The sequence below is a fragment of the Rhamphochromis sp. 'chilingali' genome, assembly GCF_963969265.1.
Source record: "Rhamphochromis sp. 'chilingali' genome assembly, chromosome: 15".
Taxonomy (NCBI): domain Eukaryota; kingdom Metazoa; phylum Chordata; class Actinopteri; order Cichliformes; family Cichlidae; genus Rhamphochromis; species Rhamphochromis sp. 'chilingali'.
In genome coordinates, this window is record NC_137942.1 from 25452365 (window position 1) to 25471659 (window position 19295).

The following is a 19295-nucleotide window of genomic DNA, read 5'->3' on the forward strand; positions in this document are numbered from 1 at the left end:
TACCTAAAGTAGCTATGTATGGTGAAAGGGGGTGTTAAGGGTTCAAATATTGAGGAGGGATACAGGAGGAATTCCAAAATAACAACACTGATCCGGCCGGGTGGAGTCAAACGATGATTTTAATGAACACACGTGTGGGAGATGAACATTGTACGCAGACAGCATCGATCTCTCCCTAACAATACACAAGCAGTTGTTTTATATCATCAGAGAAATTCATGGCGCCCCCTCATGCGTCATCACATGCATAAGTTTCAAAACCACAATGACTTTTAACACAGTTTGAAAAAACAACATCGCCTCGTCTCCATCCCAGGTGTCTTCCTGTAGCTCGTCTCGCTCGCTTATCGTCTGGAACATCAGGCCCACATTCTGCAACAAACTGTTCTTTTGCAGGCACAATTTTGCAGTCACAAGCAAAATATAATTAAACTCTCACCTATAAATGAGTCCATCTACTGTGTGTGTGTGTCTCGACCTTAAATGCTCTCTCATCTCACCCGTTGCACTTCTGACCTTTCACCAGAACAGAGGCTCATCCTTATATGTGTAATAACCTAACTGAAATTATATATATAATATGTTGAATAAATGTTTTAATCAAGAACCTCTACTAAAAGCTTAATCAAAAGTTATAAATGAATAAAAGATAATAATGAATAACCTGGTTATTCAAATTGCATCATCCAGACAGCTCCTCAAAATAACCACCAAAAAATGCACACTTTACAGAGGAAACAAAGACATTTCAGAAGTACACTTCCTGACTTATTCTGAGTCATCTGTTACCAAGCAAACTCAAAAGCAGCAGGTTGCTGAATACACTCAGGTCTTTATTCAGGCCTGTTTCTAGATTATATGTGATATATGTATTATAAGCATATATGCAATTCTTCCATAGCTCTAGGCCACTTTACTCAATAGATCGGCCGGACATCGCGACGAAGCTTCTGACCATCAATTAACTGACCGAGCTTCAACTCTTTAATAAGCACCAAAATGCAATGTGTATAAAATCATTACAGTTGCTCCTGCAATGAAAGATTATTATATGATTATGATACCACCTGTAATACAGACTTTAATGTAATGTTAACAGCTTCAATAAATGCTTTAATGCGATGCTGATTAATGCAATAATAAAGATGATGGTTATGAACAGTAGCAGTAAAATCATTTCCCTGATCCCCACAGAGGTAGCGGGAGAGGGTTCACCTGGGTCCGGCTGAGGACAGCCTTCTAATTGCCGGGAGGGTGATGTAACAACCCTTATTGTTTTATAGCACCACTAGAGGGGGAGTCTCCTAGGGGGTGTGTGAGTATAGCGTGGCAGCCATTACATGGTGCTCGTGTTCTGTTCTCAGGACAGACCTCACCATTGCAACGGCCTGGCGGTGGCGACTACCGATCCCCGCATATGTACAGTGGGGCAAAAAAGTATTTAGTCAGCCACCGATTGTGCAAGTTCCCCCACTTAAAATGATGACAGAGGTCAGTAATTTGCACCAGAGGTACACTTCAACTGTGAGAGACAGAATGTGAAAAAAAAATCCATGAATTCACATGGTAGGATTTGTAAAGAATTTATTCGTAAATTAGGGTGGAAAATAAGTATTTGGTCACCTCAAACAAGGAAAATCTCTGGCTCTCACAGACCTGTAACGTCTTCTGTAAGAAGCTTTTCTGTCCCCCACTCGTTACCTGTATGAATGGCACCTGTTTGAACTCATCATCTGTATAAAAGACACCTGTCCACAGCCTCAAACAGTCAGACTCCAAACTCCGCCATGGCCAAGACCAAAGAGCTTTCGAAGGACACCAGGAAAAGTATTGTAGACCTGCACCAGACTGGGAAGAGTGAATCTACAATAGGCAAGCAGCTTGGTGTGAAAAAATCAACTGTGGGAGCAATCATCAGAAAATGGAAGACATACAAGACCACTGATAATCTCCCTCGATCTGGGGCTCCACGCAAGATCTCATCCCGTGGGGTCAAAATGATCATGAGTACGGTGAGCAAAGATCCCAGAACCACACGGGGGGACCTGGTGAATGACCTGCAGAGAGCTGGGACCAAAGTAACAAAGGTCACCATCAGTAACACACTACAACGGCAGGGAATCAAATCCCGCAGTGCCAGACGTGTTCCGCTGCTGAAGCCAGTGCATGTCCAGGCCCGTCTGAAGTTTGCCAGAGAGCACATGGATGATACAGCAGAGGATTGGGAGAATGTCATGACGTCAGATGAAACCAAAGTAGAACTTTTTGGTATAAACTCAACTCGTCGTGTTTGGAGGAAGAAGAATACTGAGTTGCATCCCAAGAACACCATACCTACTGTGAAGCATGGGGGTGGAAACATCATGCTATGGGGCTGTTTTTCTGCCAAGGGGACAGGACGACTGATCCGTGTTAAGGACAGAATGAATGGGGCCATGTATCGTGAGATTGTGAGCCAAAACCTCCTTCCATCAGTGAGAACTTTGAAGATGAAACGAGGCTGGGTCTTCCAACATGACAATGATCCAAAACACACCGCCCGGGCAACAAAGGAGTGGCTCTGTAAGAAGCATTTGAAAGTCCTGGAGTGGCCTAGCCAGTCTCCAGACCTCAACCCCATAGAAAATCTGTGGCGGGAGTTGAAAGTCCGTGTTGCTCGGCGACAGCCCCAAAACATCACTGCTCTCGAGAAGATCTGCATGGAGGAATGGGCCAAAATACCAGCTACTGTGTGTGCAAACCTGGTAAAGACCTATAGTAAACGTTTGACCTCTGTTATTGCCAACAAAGGTTATGTTACAAAGTATTGAGTTGTATTTTTGTTATTGACCAAATACTTATTTTCCACCCTGATTGACGAATAAATTCTTTACAAATCCTACCATGTGGATTCATGGATTTTTTTTTTCACATTCTGTCTCTCACAGTTGAAGTGTACCTCTGGTGCAAATTACTGACCTCTGTCATCATTTTAAGTGGGGGAGATTGCACAATCGGTGGCTGACTAAATACTTTTTTGCCCCACTGTATGTACGGACAGTGAAGAGCCGTGGAGACCTGGCTTGTATGGTCTTATGTTGCTGACAAAGGAATAAAGGTCTGTTGTTTAATTTAACTGACTGGCTTCGAGTTATCCGGCTAACCTCCACACCACATGCCCGCAGAAACCTGCTAGCCGCTCCTTCCTCGCCAGACTGCTGTTACACGGTATTGGTATCGGCGATACTGGCCTGTATTTACTTGGTATCGGATCGATACCAAAATATGCAGTATCGCACACCACTACTGGTAACTGACGCATCCAGTGCTGTATCATTTGGAATATACATACAACAAGCCAACGCACATATTGAACACACCAATCCTTTTTCAAACAAAGAGCATATCCAATGCCATCCTATTCTGGACTGTGACAAGTGACTTTAATGTCAACAGTACTGTACCCGCTATTGCATTTCCTGGTCAAGTTAGTCAATCTCTGCACATTGTAGTGAATTAATACAGTCAACATTCTTATTGGTGTTATTCAAAGATAGATTCAAACCCCCATTAAGCTATGGGGTTTGTTATTGTATTATTGTTAAATATTATTATATTTATCTGGAACTCTGCTCTGTATTCCTTTTGCATCGATATATGTAGGAGAACTTTGTGCAAGATTAAAATTGTCTAATGCGGACTGTCTATAACAATTTTCTGCTGTACTATTGATCATGTCTCATAACTATTACTGGCAGTCCCAACTGGACAATTGTGCAAGTACCCGACCACGTACTGGGCAGAAAATTTAACGGTTTCTAACAAATTTGCCCTTGGTGTCAAAAATTTTGAGGAATTTGACCATGAGTGACATTTATGGTGTTGTTACCCCTGTCAGGGGTCCCACCCATGCACTTTGGTAAGATTCCTCAACGTCAGACATCTGTAGTTACCCTCCTTTGGCATAAAAACTGGTGGTTGTGTTCACTGCAGGTGTTGGATTCCCATCACATAGTTTCCCACCATATCTGCCATGTGTGGGTGCCACTTACAGGCCTTCTATGTTCTTGTGAGTCGGTTTTCTGCTCTAATGAGAAGGAACGTGAGCTTGTTTTAACAATAGTTGACAAAGACTTTGCTGGGGAAACTTGACCTCCCATCCTGTGCTTTCCAGAGTCAACTATTCTGTGTTGCTCCTAACAATAGAAATACACTTTACACTTATTTGTCTCATTAGCATATGAACATATTGAAAACAGAACACCATCCATTCATTGATCTTGTAGGCTCCTGCGTCTTTTTGTTTTGATGTCATCTTCTGTCAATGATGGTAGTGATTCTTCTGAGCGATCATTTGTACTTGATATCCTTCTTTCCTCTCTTGCAGCCAGGTCTGCTGCCTCCTTTCCTCTTGCCAACCATGTTTGGTTCCTTTGATGTCCTTGTATTTCATCACTGCCCCTTCCCTGGGTAGCTTTTATCAGTTCTTCCAATTGTTTTCCTTATTTGACTGGAGTATTGGCTGCAAAAAACAAACAAACTCCATCTCTATTGTGGTCCATTGACATGAATTGCTGAGTCTGTATAGATGATTTACTCTTTTTCCTCTTGAAAGTTGGTTGTGCTTTGGTGAGAGCCACAATTTCTGCCACCTGAGCCAAGGCAGGTTGTGTGATGTCTCCTTGTACCAATGTTCTGTCTCTCCATCATGTCTCTGTGTCATGATCCAAGCAGCCAGGAACACACAGGCACAAATGTAATCTTAAAAAAAAAAAAGGGTTTTATTATACCCCCAAAAAAGACAAGATGATTACAAAAATTCAAAATAACAAAAAATAAAGTTTTTAAGAACCAAGTGGGCCCATAAAAGAGGTTAACTTAACAGAACACTACTCAAAAGTCACTTAACAAAAACATAACTCAACAAACTGACCTGCCCAAATGAGAAACAGCTCCAGTTATATAGCAAATGAATAAACCATTATATACACCAAAGGTGAAAACTATAGAGATAACAGCTAATCATCATTCAAGAAGAACCCCATTCCCCCTGCATGATCACAATAGATGGTCCAGTCCACTTTATTGGCTTCTGCATTTAAACCAGCTCCACCCTCAGCCTCCTCTTTCAGCCAAACCAGGAAGGACTGGAGCGGAGGTAAGGTAACTCAGAAAGAGCAGAAATATAATCAATATAACATACCTATATAAAATAACAAACAATGCAAAGCAAAGTCTATGCCACCATTTGGGCTATAGCTTAGTGCTGTCATGCATTACAGGTAAACTCAAAATATCAAATTAGTTAACTTATGATCACAGAAGCTTTAGAGCATAACGTAAACATAAGACAAAAGACCAAATGAATATTACCTAAGTATCTCAGTTGTGTGGTTGCATGCATCCATCACACTCTGACTCACAATAGCAAATTTTCTCCCCTGTATCAACAAGGTGACATCTGTATGCTCTGAGTCCTTATCTTCTATCTGATGCTAAAGCAGCCTTTTGGTTCATTGTTTCGTCTGTGTCCCCTGACATGATGTTGCAAGTGCTCTCTCCATAATGAAACTCTCACAATCAGACTGCAGTAATCAGTCTGTACTGTTGTTTTATAAAAGATTGCATCAACTTTAAATATCAGTTTATAATCTATTAACCCATTATCAAAATGTTAACATGAAGACAATAATTAAAATACATTATAAACATAAATCCCTTAGTTGCTGTGTGGTATATTCCTTATCATGTTTCAACTTAAAATGCAGACATTAAAACACAAGAATACAAATCATATTTCTTTTGTTTTGATAAATACATCAGCAAAAAAACAACAACCCCAAAACAAAACAAAAAAACTAACAAAATACTGTTTTCTATTTCTCCTTCATGAAAACTTTTTTGTCCAGAAATTCTCAAAAACTAGCTGTGGTGATGACAGACTGATTTAATGATGACATTAACACATAATTAAAAAAAAACAAAACAAACAAAACCTTTTTCCCCCGATTACATTTTAAAATTAATATTGTTCCTGTGTGAGTATTTATTTTAATTAAGCAGATTTCTGTGTACTGGTTTTATCACTGATGAATCATGTAATGATTACACAGTTTAATTTGTGAATAATCAAATGAAAAATGCTGTTATGATTTTCAGCAGCGTCAAAACTGTGGTGACTTATTCACCACATTTCACCCAGACTTTTAATAGCATCTTCTTTAGTGTGTGTTTTCCACTCACTGGGAATCTCAACATCCCCTTTGAATTTTACACCATAGTACTTTTCCAGTTCCTCCTGAAATCGGCACACAAACCATTTCCAGTACTTCAACTTGGACTCATCAGGGGTAATTCTCCAGTTTTCATATGGTTTGCCGGCTGTTCTGTACATTTTATAGGGAACCCTATCATCCGACTCTTCATTAGGGTAAAAACTTTTATCACTTCCAACCACTGTTGTGCAGAACTCAATATCCATTATCTCATTGTTTCTGTAGCTCGTACCATTGATTGCTAAAGATCGATGAAAGGGGGCACTGTGATCTTCAGGACTGTGGTAATTAATAGTGTTGGTACAAACAGCTCCACAAAACGGGCAGGTTTCCCAGCAACAGTTACACAGCTGATCGATGAGGATTTTAGCAGGGTTCCATCTGAATTCCTCCATCTTATCCAAGTTAAACTTACTCATCTCCTTTTTTATTGACACAAGACCTTTCTCAATCTCTTCTTTAAGAAATTCTAAATTGTTTATGTCCCTGAAGTTTTGACAATAGACAGATTCAAGAGTCAGTTCATCTTTAAGGAAACTGAAAAACACCTTTGCCCACATGTCTGTGTCTCCTCTTTGTGTTTTGACTTTATTTGTTGCTTCAATCAAAGCTTGACAGACAAACTTGTGCATCCCATCCACATTTTTCCCGAGTATATTTTGAGCTTTTTCTTTGTATTCTCTGAACATGTACATGTTTACTCTCTCACTGATAAAAGCTTCTACTTGCTTCCTTGGACTTTGGATGTAGGTGATGAAAGCATCAAAGTCCTCGTTCTCTGCAAGTGACTTCAACAAATGTTTCTCTAAGTTCAGTCGGTTCCCACTGAATGCTGGGAGATTGCACCTCATCTCTCCAGCGAGATCAATGGCAGTCTTGTTACAGACTGCTTCAACAATGGAAACCTTCAGTTTTTCACAGATCATTTCTCCAAACACAACAGCAGCTGAGTTTCCTTTGCAGAAGCTTCTAAAAATGTTGTAGTATTGTGTTTTCTTGCTTTCCAAGTAAGTGTGTGCATCATTTTTCACAGTGAATTTTTTGTGAGACTCTGAAAGCCAAGTCGCTGCCCTGTCAAATACATATAGTAGGAGATCAACTGTGAACTCCTTCTTGAAAGCATACTTCATGTTTTCTTCAAACTCTGTCACTGTCCGCTGAACATTTTGGGCCACTTCTTGTAAGTAAGTTGGACTGTAGCCTCTTGTTGCTACAGGTTTTGTCATAATTTTATGAATAGACTGGTTTTCAACATTGGTTATTAGTGATGTAATCAGTTCCTGGTCCCCATGCTCAAGAAATATTTTAAACTGACATTTTAGTTTTTCATACATTTGGCTGGCAAACCCCTGTTCTCTTGTGTTTTGGTGCTTGCGAAGGACTACATATTCAGTGTAATCAGCAACCTGGGATATTGTTTTGTATCTGCCATTCTTTTTGCATTCAAATATGAGATTCCATTCGAAACCAAGAATATGAAGGATATTTGCCAGGTCATCTTCAAAATTGATGTCCTTAATGGGTTGCATATTTGTAGTTAATTCTCTCACCAAGTCACTCCAAACACCATCAAACTGTTTTTTAAGTTTCTCTTCATCTTTTGCTTTGTCTTTTAACTGATGAGCGAGCTCTTTGCTCTTTTGTAGCAACTTGTCCTCGAAGTCTGTCTTCTTATCATCCAGCTTTTTACACGCTTTCTTCTGCTGAATAACTTCATCCAGTTTTCTTTCTGTTCCAATCACCAGTTCCTCTTGGAACTCCTTTATTTTATTTTCAAATCGGCCTCTCCACTGAACCAACATTTCTTTGTCTCTGTCATCCTCAAAGTACTTTAACATATCTTTTTTGATTTTTTTCAGATGTTTTGCTCATTTCTTTAAAAATATAACTACGCTCAATCTTGTCAGGTCCCCTATTTTCAATTCTGGTGTGAAGCTGGTTTTCAATAGTCAGCATGTTGCTCCTCAGGACCCAGGTCCAGTTCCCATATTCAACCTCAAGTTTTCTGTAAATTGCAATTTCTAGTGAGTTTTTGAAGCTGAAAACAAAGTATTCGTTCATCAGGGCATTCCACAAGTCATGAATTTTGATTTTGAAATGTGAGAGAGTGATCCCAGCAGACTGTTTGGCCTTAGACATGATGATGTTCTTCAGCTCTTGGATGCTCTCACTGTAGCCTGGATTTGGAGGAGCCATCGGTGGACTTCCCTCCCATAACTGAGCAAAGTATTTCACATCTGTTTGTACATCAAAGGCAATGACGTCACTGAAGCACTCAGCATCACACACTTCCTCTTTAGCAGCTAGCTGAGCCATCAGGTCCAGTTTTTCTTGTAGGCGTCTTTTCCCATCCATGTTTTTCTCAGCAGCTGCGATATCTGTCACATTCTGGTGAACAAACACACAACTGGGAGAAAGTTTAACTTTCTTCATCCTCATGAAAGCCTGAACAACAATCTGCAGGACATCCTGCATGTCAGCTGGATTCTCACCAAAGATGTTGATCAGTGTCATGTTTCCCAGACCAACGGTAAATGTTGCTAATTCATTGTCGTGATGAAGAGTATCATTACTTTCCAGCTCAAGAGCCCGCAGTCCTTCAGTGTCCACCACTAGAACATATTCAAACTGGAAGTCTTTCTTGATTTCCTCTGACACTTTGACCAGCTGCATGAAGGCACCTAGGGATTGAGAGTAACGCAATTTCTATTCTCTGTATGTCCTGTACATGTGGCAGAATCGACAAATAAAGTTGACTTTGACTTTGACTTTGACCTTTGGTGCACCTGCCTGCACTCACTGCAAACTTCAATCCAAACATGGCATTCAGCATTGTTGACTTTCCACTGCTTTGTACGCCCAAAACTGACAACACAAAAACTCTCTGGTCGCCTAGTTTCTTGATGACTTCATCTAAAAGACTAGAGATCCATGTTAGAGGCACATGACCTGCATCACCATCCATCAGCTCCACTGGGTGTCCTGAAATCATCAGATCTGCAGCCAGTTCAGGATATTTAACCCACTCAGTGTGACTACTCGCTGTTTGTACTGCTCTATGGGCTTCATAGGTCTGTCCCATTTCTCTGAAGATGTGCTCCAGGCCAAACATTGCAGACTGCAATGTTTTGGAGATTTGTTCAAGCTCTGTTTGTTTGCTTGTTAACAGATCAGATTTGTTGTGTTTCCTCTTCAGAGTCAAGAGCTCAGTCCACTTTTCATCATAGCTTTGGATAATTGAAGATATCTCATGACTGGTTAGGGCATCTATTAAGATCTGAGTCCATTTCAGGAAGTACTCCTTCTGTTTTGATGGTAAAGACAAGAGGCTTTCTGTGAATGACTTCATCAGTTCACTACATGAAGCTTTGCACTGATTTTGTCTTATTTGCATCAGCTGCTGTTGTTTCTGACTTTTTTCCTGCTCAGTGTTTCCTTTAAGGTTATACAGCTCTTTATTTATTCTGCACCACTCATGCCACAGATCGCCTTGACAAGGGAGAAATGTATCTTTGATCTTTGAATTTTCCTCCTTTTGAAGCATATTAACTGTTTTCATTGCAGCAGACTTCCCTTTTTGACAGACTTCATCATCTTCATCCACTCTGACTCCAGGGACCTTGGCCATGATTTCAAGCTGGAAGGATCTATGAGGTCCAGATAAAATCTCTCTGATAATTCCTTTCAATCCTTCAGAAACATCTGACTGACTTCTGTCTTTCACACCCATTTTGTATTTTCCATCTTTCACTTGAACTGCACCACAATCATTATCAGCAATGAGAATAATCAAAGGATTTGGTGACTTGAAAACGTCTTGGATTACTGTGGTACTTTTCTGGCCTTTTTCCAGAGTCGGCACAAGAATAACAGTGACTGAAGATTTTTCTGTCAGTATCTCGCGCTGTTTTTCAAATGACAGAGCATCACCATGAAGATTACAAAAGGCAGTGCAGTCTGTGAAGGAGTCATTGGGTTTTCCAGCAGGGTAGTACCAGGCAATCTCTGCCACACCATCCATCAGCAGGCGAGATTTGGTGCTACCTGGACAGTTCCTGTGGAAGAAGGTGCTGTGACGGTCATTGATCAAAGTGTTCATGAGCTGAGATTTTGACACTGGAAGTGAACCCAGGCGAAAGAAAAACACCATGGGTGTCTCAGCTTTGCAGATGGGCATTGTCTTCATGGTGATAGCATCTGAATTATCCTTGATGTGAGTTTTCTTCCATGTTTTTGTTATCTGCCTGAGTGTCCACAAAGGACATTCAATATCCATTGTGACTGGGTCAGGGACAAGCAAAAGTAAGGCGTACTGACACTGGGATAGCTTTGTAACCAGGTTCTGCTTCAGAAAACTGTCTGAGCAGTGAAATACTGCCATCTGAACATCCATTGGATGCACATGTGACTGTTTTGATTTCATCACTGATTGGAAGTCAGACACTGAAACAGACTGTGAACCGCTCATATCAGGATTGTCTTGTCTTACAAGAATATATCTGGCTCTGTAGTCTAAGATCATCATCCTCTGAAGAAAAGTATGAGCTAAATCTTCCTCGAATGTGTCATAGCTCTGTTTCACAGGGGGACCTATTTCAAGGAAGTCTGCTGGTGACATCTTCTGTTGAAATTTGTCTTTAAGGTGAAGTCTTCTGAGTAGTATTTTAGCTTCTCTTTTATGTTTCTTTCTCTTGGATGAGAGGTGAAACGTTTTCAAGAAATCAAAAGAACAGCAGATGCATTTCTTTCCAAGCTCTTTAGATTCTCTCTTATGTTGTTTCCTTGTGCAGATTTCTTCAGAAAACTCAAATGACTCCTGCAAATAAATCAATTTTTGTATTTACTGTTGGAGAGAACAATGACATTTTACCTTGTGAATTTTACAAAATAAATGAGCGTTTCAAACCTTATCCTTGTATTCAGTCTCATCCATATTGAGGGTACCTGTAGATCGGCAATGGTTTAAGAGATTAACAGAGGAACAGATTACTACATCATGGAAAATGTTATAGTTCTGCTCAAACATTTGTACATATCTACTCAATTTAATTGGTCTTTCATTGTTTGTTTTTTTAAGTATGCTAAATATACTGAAGAAATCAGAGCATAACAACACAGAATGAAAAAAAATAAATAAAATTTTTTGTGGTGAACAAAAAGTGTTAACAATATAATGTTGGCCACAGCTTGTGTCAGTGATTGTTTTACCCTGTTGATATTTTTAACCAGCTTCCTAGGGCTGTCAGCTACATTGGTTTACAGTTAATGGATTAAACTTATCAGAAGTTAAGTGGTGGAATTCCTGGCAATTTTAATGTGATCATTCATTGTGTTGTGTTGCTGTAGTACCAGCATACAGCATATTATTTATATTCTGCTACTCTAGTAATCAACATCATGACAAGAGCTGTTCAGTTAAATGAGATATGACAAAAAGCCAATATTTCAAAGTAATTAATTTAATGGTTCAGAATCTGCAAGTCAATATGACTGTGCACAAACCTAAAAGTAACAAACATCAACTGAACTAAAGGACCCTACATTGTCAAATTTGAGACATTTAGAACAGAGTGGCCAGTTCAAATTTGATATATTTTTTAAAGTGTTGTTTTGTGGTGAATGAACTGTGATGTACTACTTTTAATGAAAAGTCAAAAGCCTTGCCAAGACCTTTAGATTGAACTCAGACCTTGCTTCACTGAAATATTGTAGGTGGTGCTATAGAGCCAATTTGCCCAAACCACAGGCATGATTAAAAAAAAATGAAAGTGTTTATGGCCTCCGAGGAGCGTGCCACGTTTCATGACTGTGACTGTTAAATTAAAACTTAGAATTTTCACACTAAAGTCTTAAGTGTATTCAGACTGCATTTTGGGTGAATATTGTAAACCTGTGAGGAGGAGCACAACAAAGTACAAGACGTGACACTTCCTGTTACCACTAGATGGGATGTACTTACTTTTTGGTATGATTGCAAGTGAGCTGCTTTTCTTCATTTTGTACTCTGGTTGTTGACATGACATGGCAGTTTTATAGTCTTAAAAGATAAAATTTTATTCAGTTAGTAGCATCAGTTGAACTACTGTAAATGGTGAGACATTTTCTGTTTTACATGGGTCTATTGTTATAAAACCTATTTTCATTATAAAATGTTTAAAACTTGATGCCAAACCCCAAAAATGTTCTACAGTGTGACTGTGTCAACCCTGCTTCAAGAAATATTAAGTTTTATAAATGAAAAAACAAAGCTTACAAATAACCCTGACATAACTGTAGTAAACCACAATATTTTTTACATATATTACACTCAAGCATGGCACTGGATGTGCAGATGATTAAAGATAATTTTGACATGATAGATTAATCATGTGATATTGGGGATGGAAAACTGAAAGCTCTGTGTTGCATTTTACTTTTGGAAACTTTAGGAACCACAAGTAAGTCTTCAAGCAAACTGAACATTAATTACACATGTACGTCAGTTTAGTGTGTTTATTTTCTCTCTTCTTACCTTTTGATGCCAAGTTTTCTAAATTCTGCAGCAGGTCATTCCTTTCCATCACTTTCAAAACCTCAATTGTTTTCTTCACTAAGCCTTCATTGTACATCTCCTTCATCTTATCCACTGTGTCCATTATGGTTGCTTTTTCCAAATGTCTCTTTCGGATTGGATAGACTTCATCCTGCTGCAGGATCCATTTGAACTTTTCAAACTCCTCATGTGACAAATCCTCCAATATTCTCATCAGTTGGATAGTTATTTGCAAGGGTTTTTCTTGGTCCTCCATGTCTTACTAATCCTGTTCAGAATTTACAAATAAGAAGCTTAAAATGATATAAATACTCTTCACTATGTAGCATTAAAAACAAACACGATAAAGCAATAAAAATCTGTATGTTGTAAATATAAAACAAAATAAGTCCAGTATTATAGAATGAAACCAAAGATCAAAGCCTGTTTTCATGTCCAGAACATGGGAATAGCCAGTGAATTCAACATTAATGAATAAATGCTACGGAAGTAGTAGTCCAGAAGTCCAACTTTTTGTGCGATGGTTAGCATCTTCCTCTGCCTTTTGGGTGCTACCGCAGCTGCCTTTGACGGTGCAAAACGTTTCGCTGACATTGTTGTGTTTGTTGGGGAGAAAACTTGCAAACATACAGTGCAGCACTTCAGAGTCACACTGCTAGCAATCAAAGATTTATGTAAATTTGACAAGTGGAATGCATTCTGTACTGTACAGGAGACACGGCACGGAGGAGATTGTTTGACAATGGTCTACAGCTGATCAGGACGCAGAACACAATGCGCTGTAAAAAAGAAAAAAAAAAAAACAGCATGCAAAACTGCACAAAAAAATCTGTGAAACAGCGAGGCCGCGAAAAGTGAACCGCGTTATAGCGAGGGACCTCTGTATAAGGCAAAAAGAGAGTTTGTCCAATTCTTGTCGCGGGATAAATAAATGTGCCAGATTAAATTCCTTAATTAATTAATTTAAAAACAAAACACAGGAAAAGGCATAATGAATATCTAGAAGACCACCCTAACACAGCAGACAGTTGAGACCAGAGAGTAGCTCTGCAGGGCAGGGTCAGTCAGTAGTCAGTGGTCGTATTTTATGTTTAAAGACTAGGAACTCTCTTCTGTAAGCAACAGTTGGATGTTAGACTGTTTTTGTCAGACCTGAGAAGGAAGCCAACGGTGACTTTTTATCCCAACAAATTGTGCATTGGTAGCATTTGGTGAAAATCTGTTGAGAAAGGGTAATAATGAATTTATGGTTTTGATGGATGTGTGACTGTGGATGCCTTGACATGTATCAGTGTTTGGGTGATTAAAGGTTTGGTGTTTAAGCATTAGTGCTGATGAGTGAGGAGCAACAAAAAAAAGAAAAAAAAAAGAAGAAAAAAGTTACATATAGCACATATATAGCAAAGGAGATATTTCTTTGTCTTGACAGTAGCCCATCAAAATGAAAATGTCCAATGGCCTTTCTTAAGAGAGATAAGTGATCATGTATTTCCAGGATTTCAGGTGGAATTTATGCTGTAATGAGTTCCTTTCGAGTTTTGTTTAATTACCGTATTTTTCGGACCGGATTATAAGGCGCACTGTCGATGAACAGGTCTGTTTTCACGGAGCCCCTCTGATGACATGGTCCAGAAAATAAATAAATTGTGGCCACAAAATACTACTTCGTGGGCACGAAATACTTATTTGTGCCCACGAAATACTATTTCAAGGGCACAAAATAGGTATAACATGCACACGAAATGCTAATTTGTGGGCACAAAACACTTGACCAATAACCGTGATCCTTCCCAGGCCCTTGCAGTTGGTTGACAATAAAATCTATCCCGACGTCCAGGTCATACTTACGTCTGTAAAGCAACTGTCACGGACCCGGTTCCAGGGACTCTGGGTCTGTGAGCAGTATGGACTATGATGATGATGATTATTATTATTATATTACATGGGTGTGTTCTGCTCTGTTGCTTTTCCTGCGCTCCATGTTTGTGTTTTGGCAGGTGTGTGTGTTTGTGGGCGTGGTTGTGACAGGCATCTTCAGGCCTGGTGGGTGTGGCCCTGCCAGTTGACCGGTCACACCCAAGGATCTCCACACACACCTGGCGCTGATCAAGCCTCGTCAGAGGAGCTACAAAGCAGTGTGGCTCAGAGCTCCTCGACGCTGGATCATTGAGTAACTACCCGTCAGTGTTTCCAGCAAAGTCAGTTCATGCTAAGTATCGCTGTTGAGTTGTGGGTTAACGGCTGCCTTTGTGGTTTTCCAGCAGGAGTGCGGGAACGGGAGAGCAACGAGCACAAGTTTCACGGGAACGGAGACACGGAGCACGGGCACTGAGAAGGAGACGCACGGGGAATTTATTGTGTACTATTTACTCCTGCATCTTGGGTCCTCCTTCCCCACACACCCACGGTCTGCCACACAGACCGTAACAGCAACTGGGCTCTCAATATCCTGTTTAAATGCCTCTCCGTAATAATGGTTCCTGCATTGCCAGGCTTTTCAAAATGTATTTGTAGCTCATTCCCAGCCTAAAATCAAACTCAATCATACTGTCTCTGTCCATGGTGTATAGGTTTAGCTTACTCTATGCTTATGTCTCTACGCAGCTGTCCAGGAATTGTATCAATATGATGTGCGCACGTTATCTATTTCGTTGCCACAAATGCGTAATTCGTTGCCACATTATACTCAATTCGTGCCCACAAATTAGCATTTCGTGTGCACGTTATACCTATTTCGTGCCCTTGAAATAGTATTTCGAGGGCATGAAGTAGTATTTTGTGGCCACAATTTATTTATTTTTTGGACCATGTCATCAGAGGGGCTCTGTATGTTTTCATACAGTAAGGCACACCGGATTATAAGGCGCATTAAGCAAAACAAAAGAGTCAGATAAGTGAAACTTAACTCATTCTTCTTGCTTCCTCCCCTTCCGTACCATTGAATCATTAATGTTGAATTCTCTTGCAGCTGCTCTATTCCAATGTTGTTGCAGTATATTAATGACTAACCTCGTATTGTGGATGGATTATCTCCACAATACAAATTATGGAATTCTGCATAAATTGGTTCCAACTATAGGGGGTTTTCAGCCTCCCTGGGAAAGTATGCCAGGGTGCTGGAAAGGAGAGTCAGTCCGTTAGTCGAAGACCCAGGACGATAATCTGGACAAGCTGGAGGAGGTGGCTGGGGAGTGTTGCGCGGGGCCTTCTCTACTTAGGTTGCTGCCCCATTGTAGAGCTGGGCGATAGAATGATAACGATATGTATCGCGATATAACTTTTTCTCGCTAGAAAAATTAAACTATCGCGATAGACCTCGCCACTCTTGTCCTCTTTAAAAAAAAAAAGAAAAAAAAAAAAAGAACAGCCAATCCAAATTAAGTAGAGAAAACAGATGATGGTTCCAATGCCGGAGAGATTGTCGAACGGAAGAGCCATAGAAGTTCCGTAGTGTGAAGGTATTTCGGCTATTTCAAGTCTGACAAAAAACAGAGTAGCGTGCACTGTAAATTGTGCCGAAAGCAAGTCTGGAAATACAATAAACTGGTGCATGCGCTACGTCCACAGGTACCCGGGTATTTTTGAAAACGCAGATTTTTCTATGTGTTTGCACCTTTCGTCCACACGTAAACAGCGTTTTTGGTCACTGAAAACGAAGATTTTTAAAAACTCCGGCCAGGGTGGATATTTTGAAAACTCCATCTTTGCATTTACGTGTGGACTAGAAAAACGGAGAAAACGCAGCGTCAAAGGTGTGCGCATTTTTTGACGTCACACTGTGCGCCGCGTTATTGTTTCGGTGAAATGAATTTCTACAATACTGTTACTGTTAATTCTACTCTCTGCAGTGTTTAAATGCTTACATATACACACAGTTACTGTCCGTCCACACATACGACTCGGTTCTGCTTCTATGCCGCAGCTTTGTTTACTTTTTCCCACCGAGGCTTCTAGACTTCTGATTGGCCAACATTTCTGCATGGTTAGGAATCTAGCGCCACCTGCTGCTTTGGCATGTTCATAGCAGCGTTTTCCTTCATTTCTCCCTTTATGTGTGGACGGGATTATTTTTTAAAACGAAAACGGAAAATCTCCGTTTTCAAAAATACCCGTGTACGTGTGGACGTAGCCTCAGTCTCTGACTGGAAGCGCTAATTCGTCATTCGGCTTTTGTCAGACTAAAGTAACTGTTAAAACTGTTTGAAAAGCTAAGCTATACAACAAGGAGAGATTGAGAATTTCCTTTTAGTTCTCAGTTTATTTGATATTGACAAAAGTTAGTCAGTTTTGTCTGATCTTCTGTAAAACAAACTAAGATTTATTTTTAGAATTAATATTTTGTTTCTAAGTGGAATTGACAATTTAGTCTGTTTTGTTTGTTCTATTTTGAAACTTAAACGCTTTAGCGGCTGCCTTTTGTGTAGTTTGCAATATTTGCCTTTATTTATCTGAAAAAGTCTCATGTTCCTTAAGTACATCTACCCTGTTGAACTTATTATGGGAAATAAATATTTAAATAAAAACAAGCTGCTGATTATTTCACATTTTACTTGTGAGCAACGGCACATTTAAATCTTACAAATATAGTTATTTAGCTTATATCGTGATAGATATCGTTATCGCCTGAAATGAAAAAAACATATCGTGATATGAAAAAATCTTATATCGCCCAGCTCTACCCCATTGCAACACTGATTTTTATTTACTGGAATTCCTTGCATAAAAGGGAGCTTCTTGCATCCAGAGTGAATAGTAAAAGCCGCATTAGGAGGGGGTAGAACGGAAGTGTAGATTTTGGGTAGTTTCCAAAAGTGCTTAGCGCGCAGTTGGAATATGTGAACACAGAGAGACAGAACTCAGCTTTTTGGCAATTAGTAGTCAGTAACACTATTAAATAACTAACCAGCGTGTGTCAGGGATCTGTGTTAGCTGATCCCTGCAAATGTGCACTGAAGTTTTAGAGAAAATAAAGTAAGCTGAAACAATTAAATAACTAACCAGCATGTGCCAGGGATCTGTGTCAGCTGATCTTTGCGACCATGCACTGAAGTCTTAGATCAAATAAACTAACCTGAAACCATTAAATAACTAACCAGCCTGTGCGAGCGATCTGTCAGCTGATCCCTGCAACCGTGCACTGAAGTTTTAGATCAAATAAACTAAGCTGAAACCATTAAATAACCAACCAGGCTGTGCCAGCGATCTGTCAGCTGATCCCTGCGACCGTGCACTGAAGTTTTAGATCAAATAAACTAAGCTGAAACCATTAAATAACCAACGTGCCTGTGCCAGAGATCTGTGTCAGCTGATCCCTGCGAACGTGGACTGAAGTTGTAGATCAAATAAACAAAGCTGAAACCATTAAATAACCAACCAGGCTGTGCCAGCGATCTGTGTCAGCTGATCCCTGCGACCGTGCACTGAAGTTTTAGATAAAATAAACTAAGTTGAAACCATTAAATAACTAACCAGCCTGTGCAAGGGATCTGTGTCAGCTGATCCCTGCAACCGCGCACTGAAGTTTTAGATAAACTTGGCTGAAACCATTAAATAACTAACCAGCCTGTACCAGCGATCTGTTTCAGCTGATCCCTGCAATCGTGCACTGAAGTTTTAGATCAAATAAACTAAGTTAAAACCATTAAATAACTAACCAGCCTGTGCCAGGGATCTGTGTCAGCTGATCCCTGCAACCGTGCACTGAAGTTTTAGATAAACTAAGCTGAAACCATTAAATAACTAACCAGCCTGTGCCAGCGATCTGTGTCAGCTGATCCCTGCAATCGTGCACTGAAGTTTTAGATCAAATAAACTAAGTTAAAACCATTAAATAACTAACCAGCCTGTGCCAGGGATCTGTGTCAGCTGATCCCTGCAACCGTGCACTGAAGTTTTAGATAAACTAAGCTGAAACCATTAAATAACTAACCAGCCTGTACCAGCGATCTGTTTCAGCTGATCCCTGCAATCGTGCACTGAAGTTTTAGATCAAATAAACTAAGTTAAAACCATTAAATAACTAACCAGCCTGTGCCAGGGATCTGTGTCAGCTGATCCCTGCAACCGTGCACTGAAGTTTTAGATAAACTAAGCTGAAACCATTAAATAACTAACCAGCCTGTGCCAGCGATCTGTGTCAGCTGATCCCTGCAACCGTGCACTGAAGTTTTAGATAAAATAAACCAAACCGAAACCATTAAATAACTAGCCAGCCTGTGCCAGCGATCTGTGTCAGCTGATTCGTGCAACCGTGCACTGAAGTTTTAGATAAACTAAGCTGAAACCATTAAATAACTAGCCAGCCTGTGCCAGGGATCTGTGTCAGCTGATCCCTGCAACCGTGCACTGAAGTTTTAGATAAACTAAGCTGAAACCATTAAATAACTAACCAGCCTGTGCCAGCGATCTGTGTCAGCTGATTCCTGCAACCGTGCACTGAAGTTTTAGATAAACTAAGTTGAAACCATTAAATAACTAACCAGCCTGTGCCAACGATCTGTGTCAGCTGA

General features: G+C 40.0%; 1 protein-coding gene across 1 annotated transcript in view; it reads right to left on the reverse strand.

Moving 5' to 3' along the window:
• Positions 1-6163: 6163 nt before the first annotated feature.
• The window catches only part of LOC308411793 (interferon-induced very large GTPase 1-like), a gene marked incomplete at its 3' end in the record, with an annotated part of 253476 nt that continues 240344 nt past the window's right edge, over positions 6164-19295 (reverse strand). Inside the window, 3 exon segments of the mRNA XM_080905819.1 lie at positions 6164-8107; positions 8109-8935; positions 9030-10662. Of these exon segments, the coding sequence (XP_080761945.1) occupies positions 6164-8107; positions 8109-8935; positions 9030-10662 (4404 nt within the window).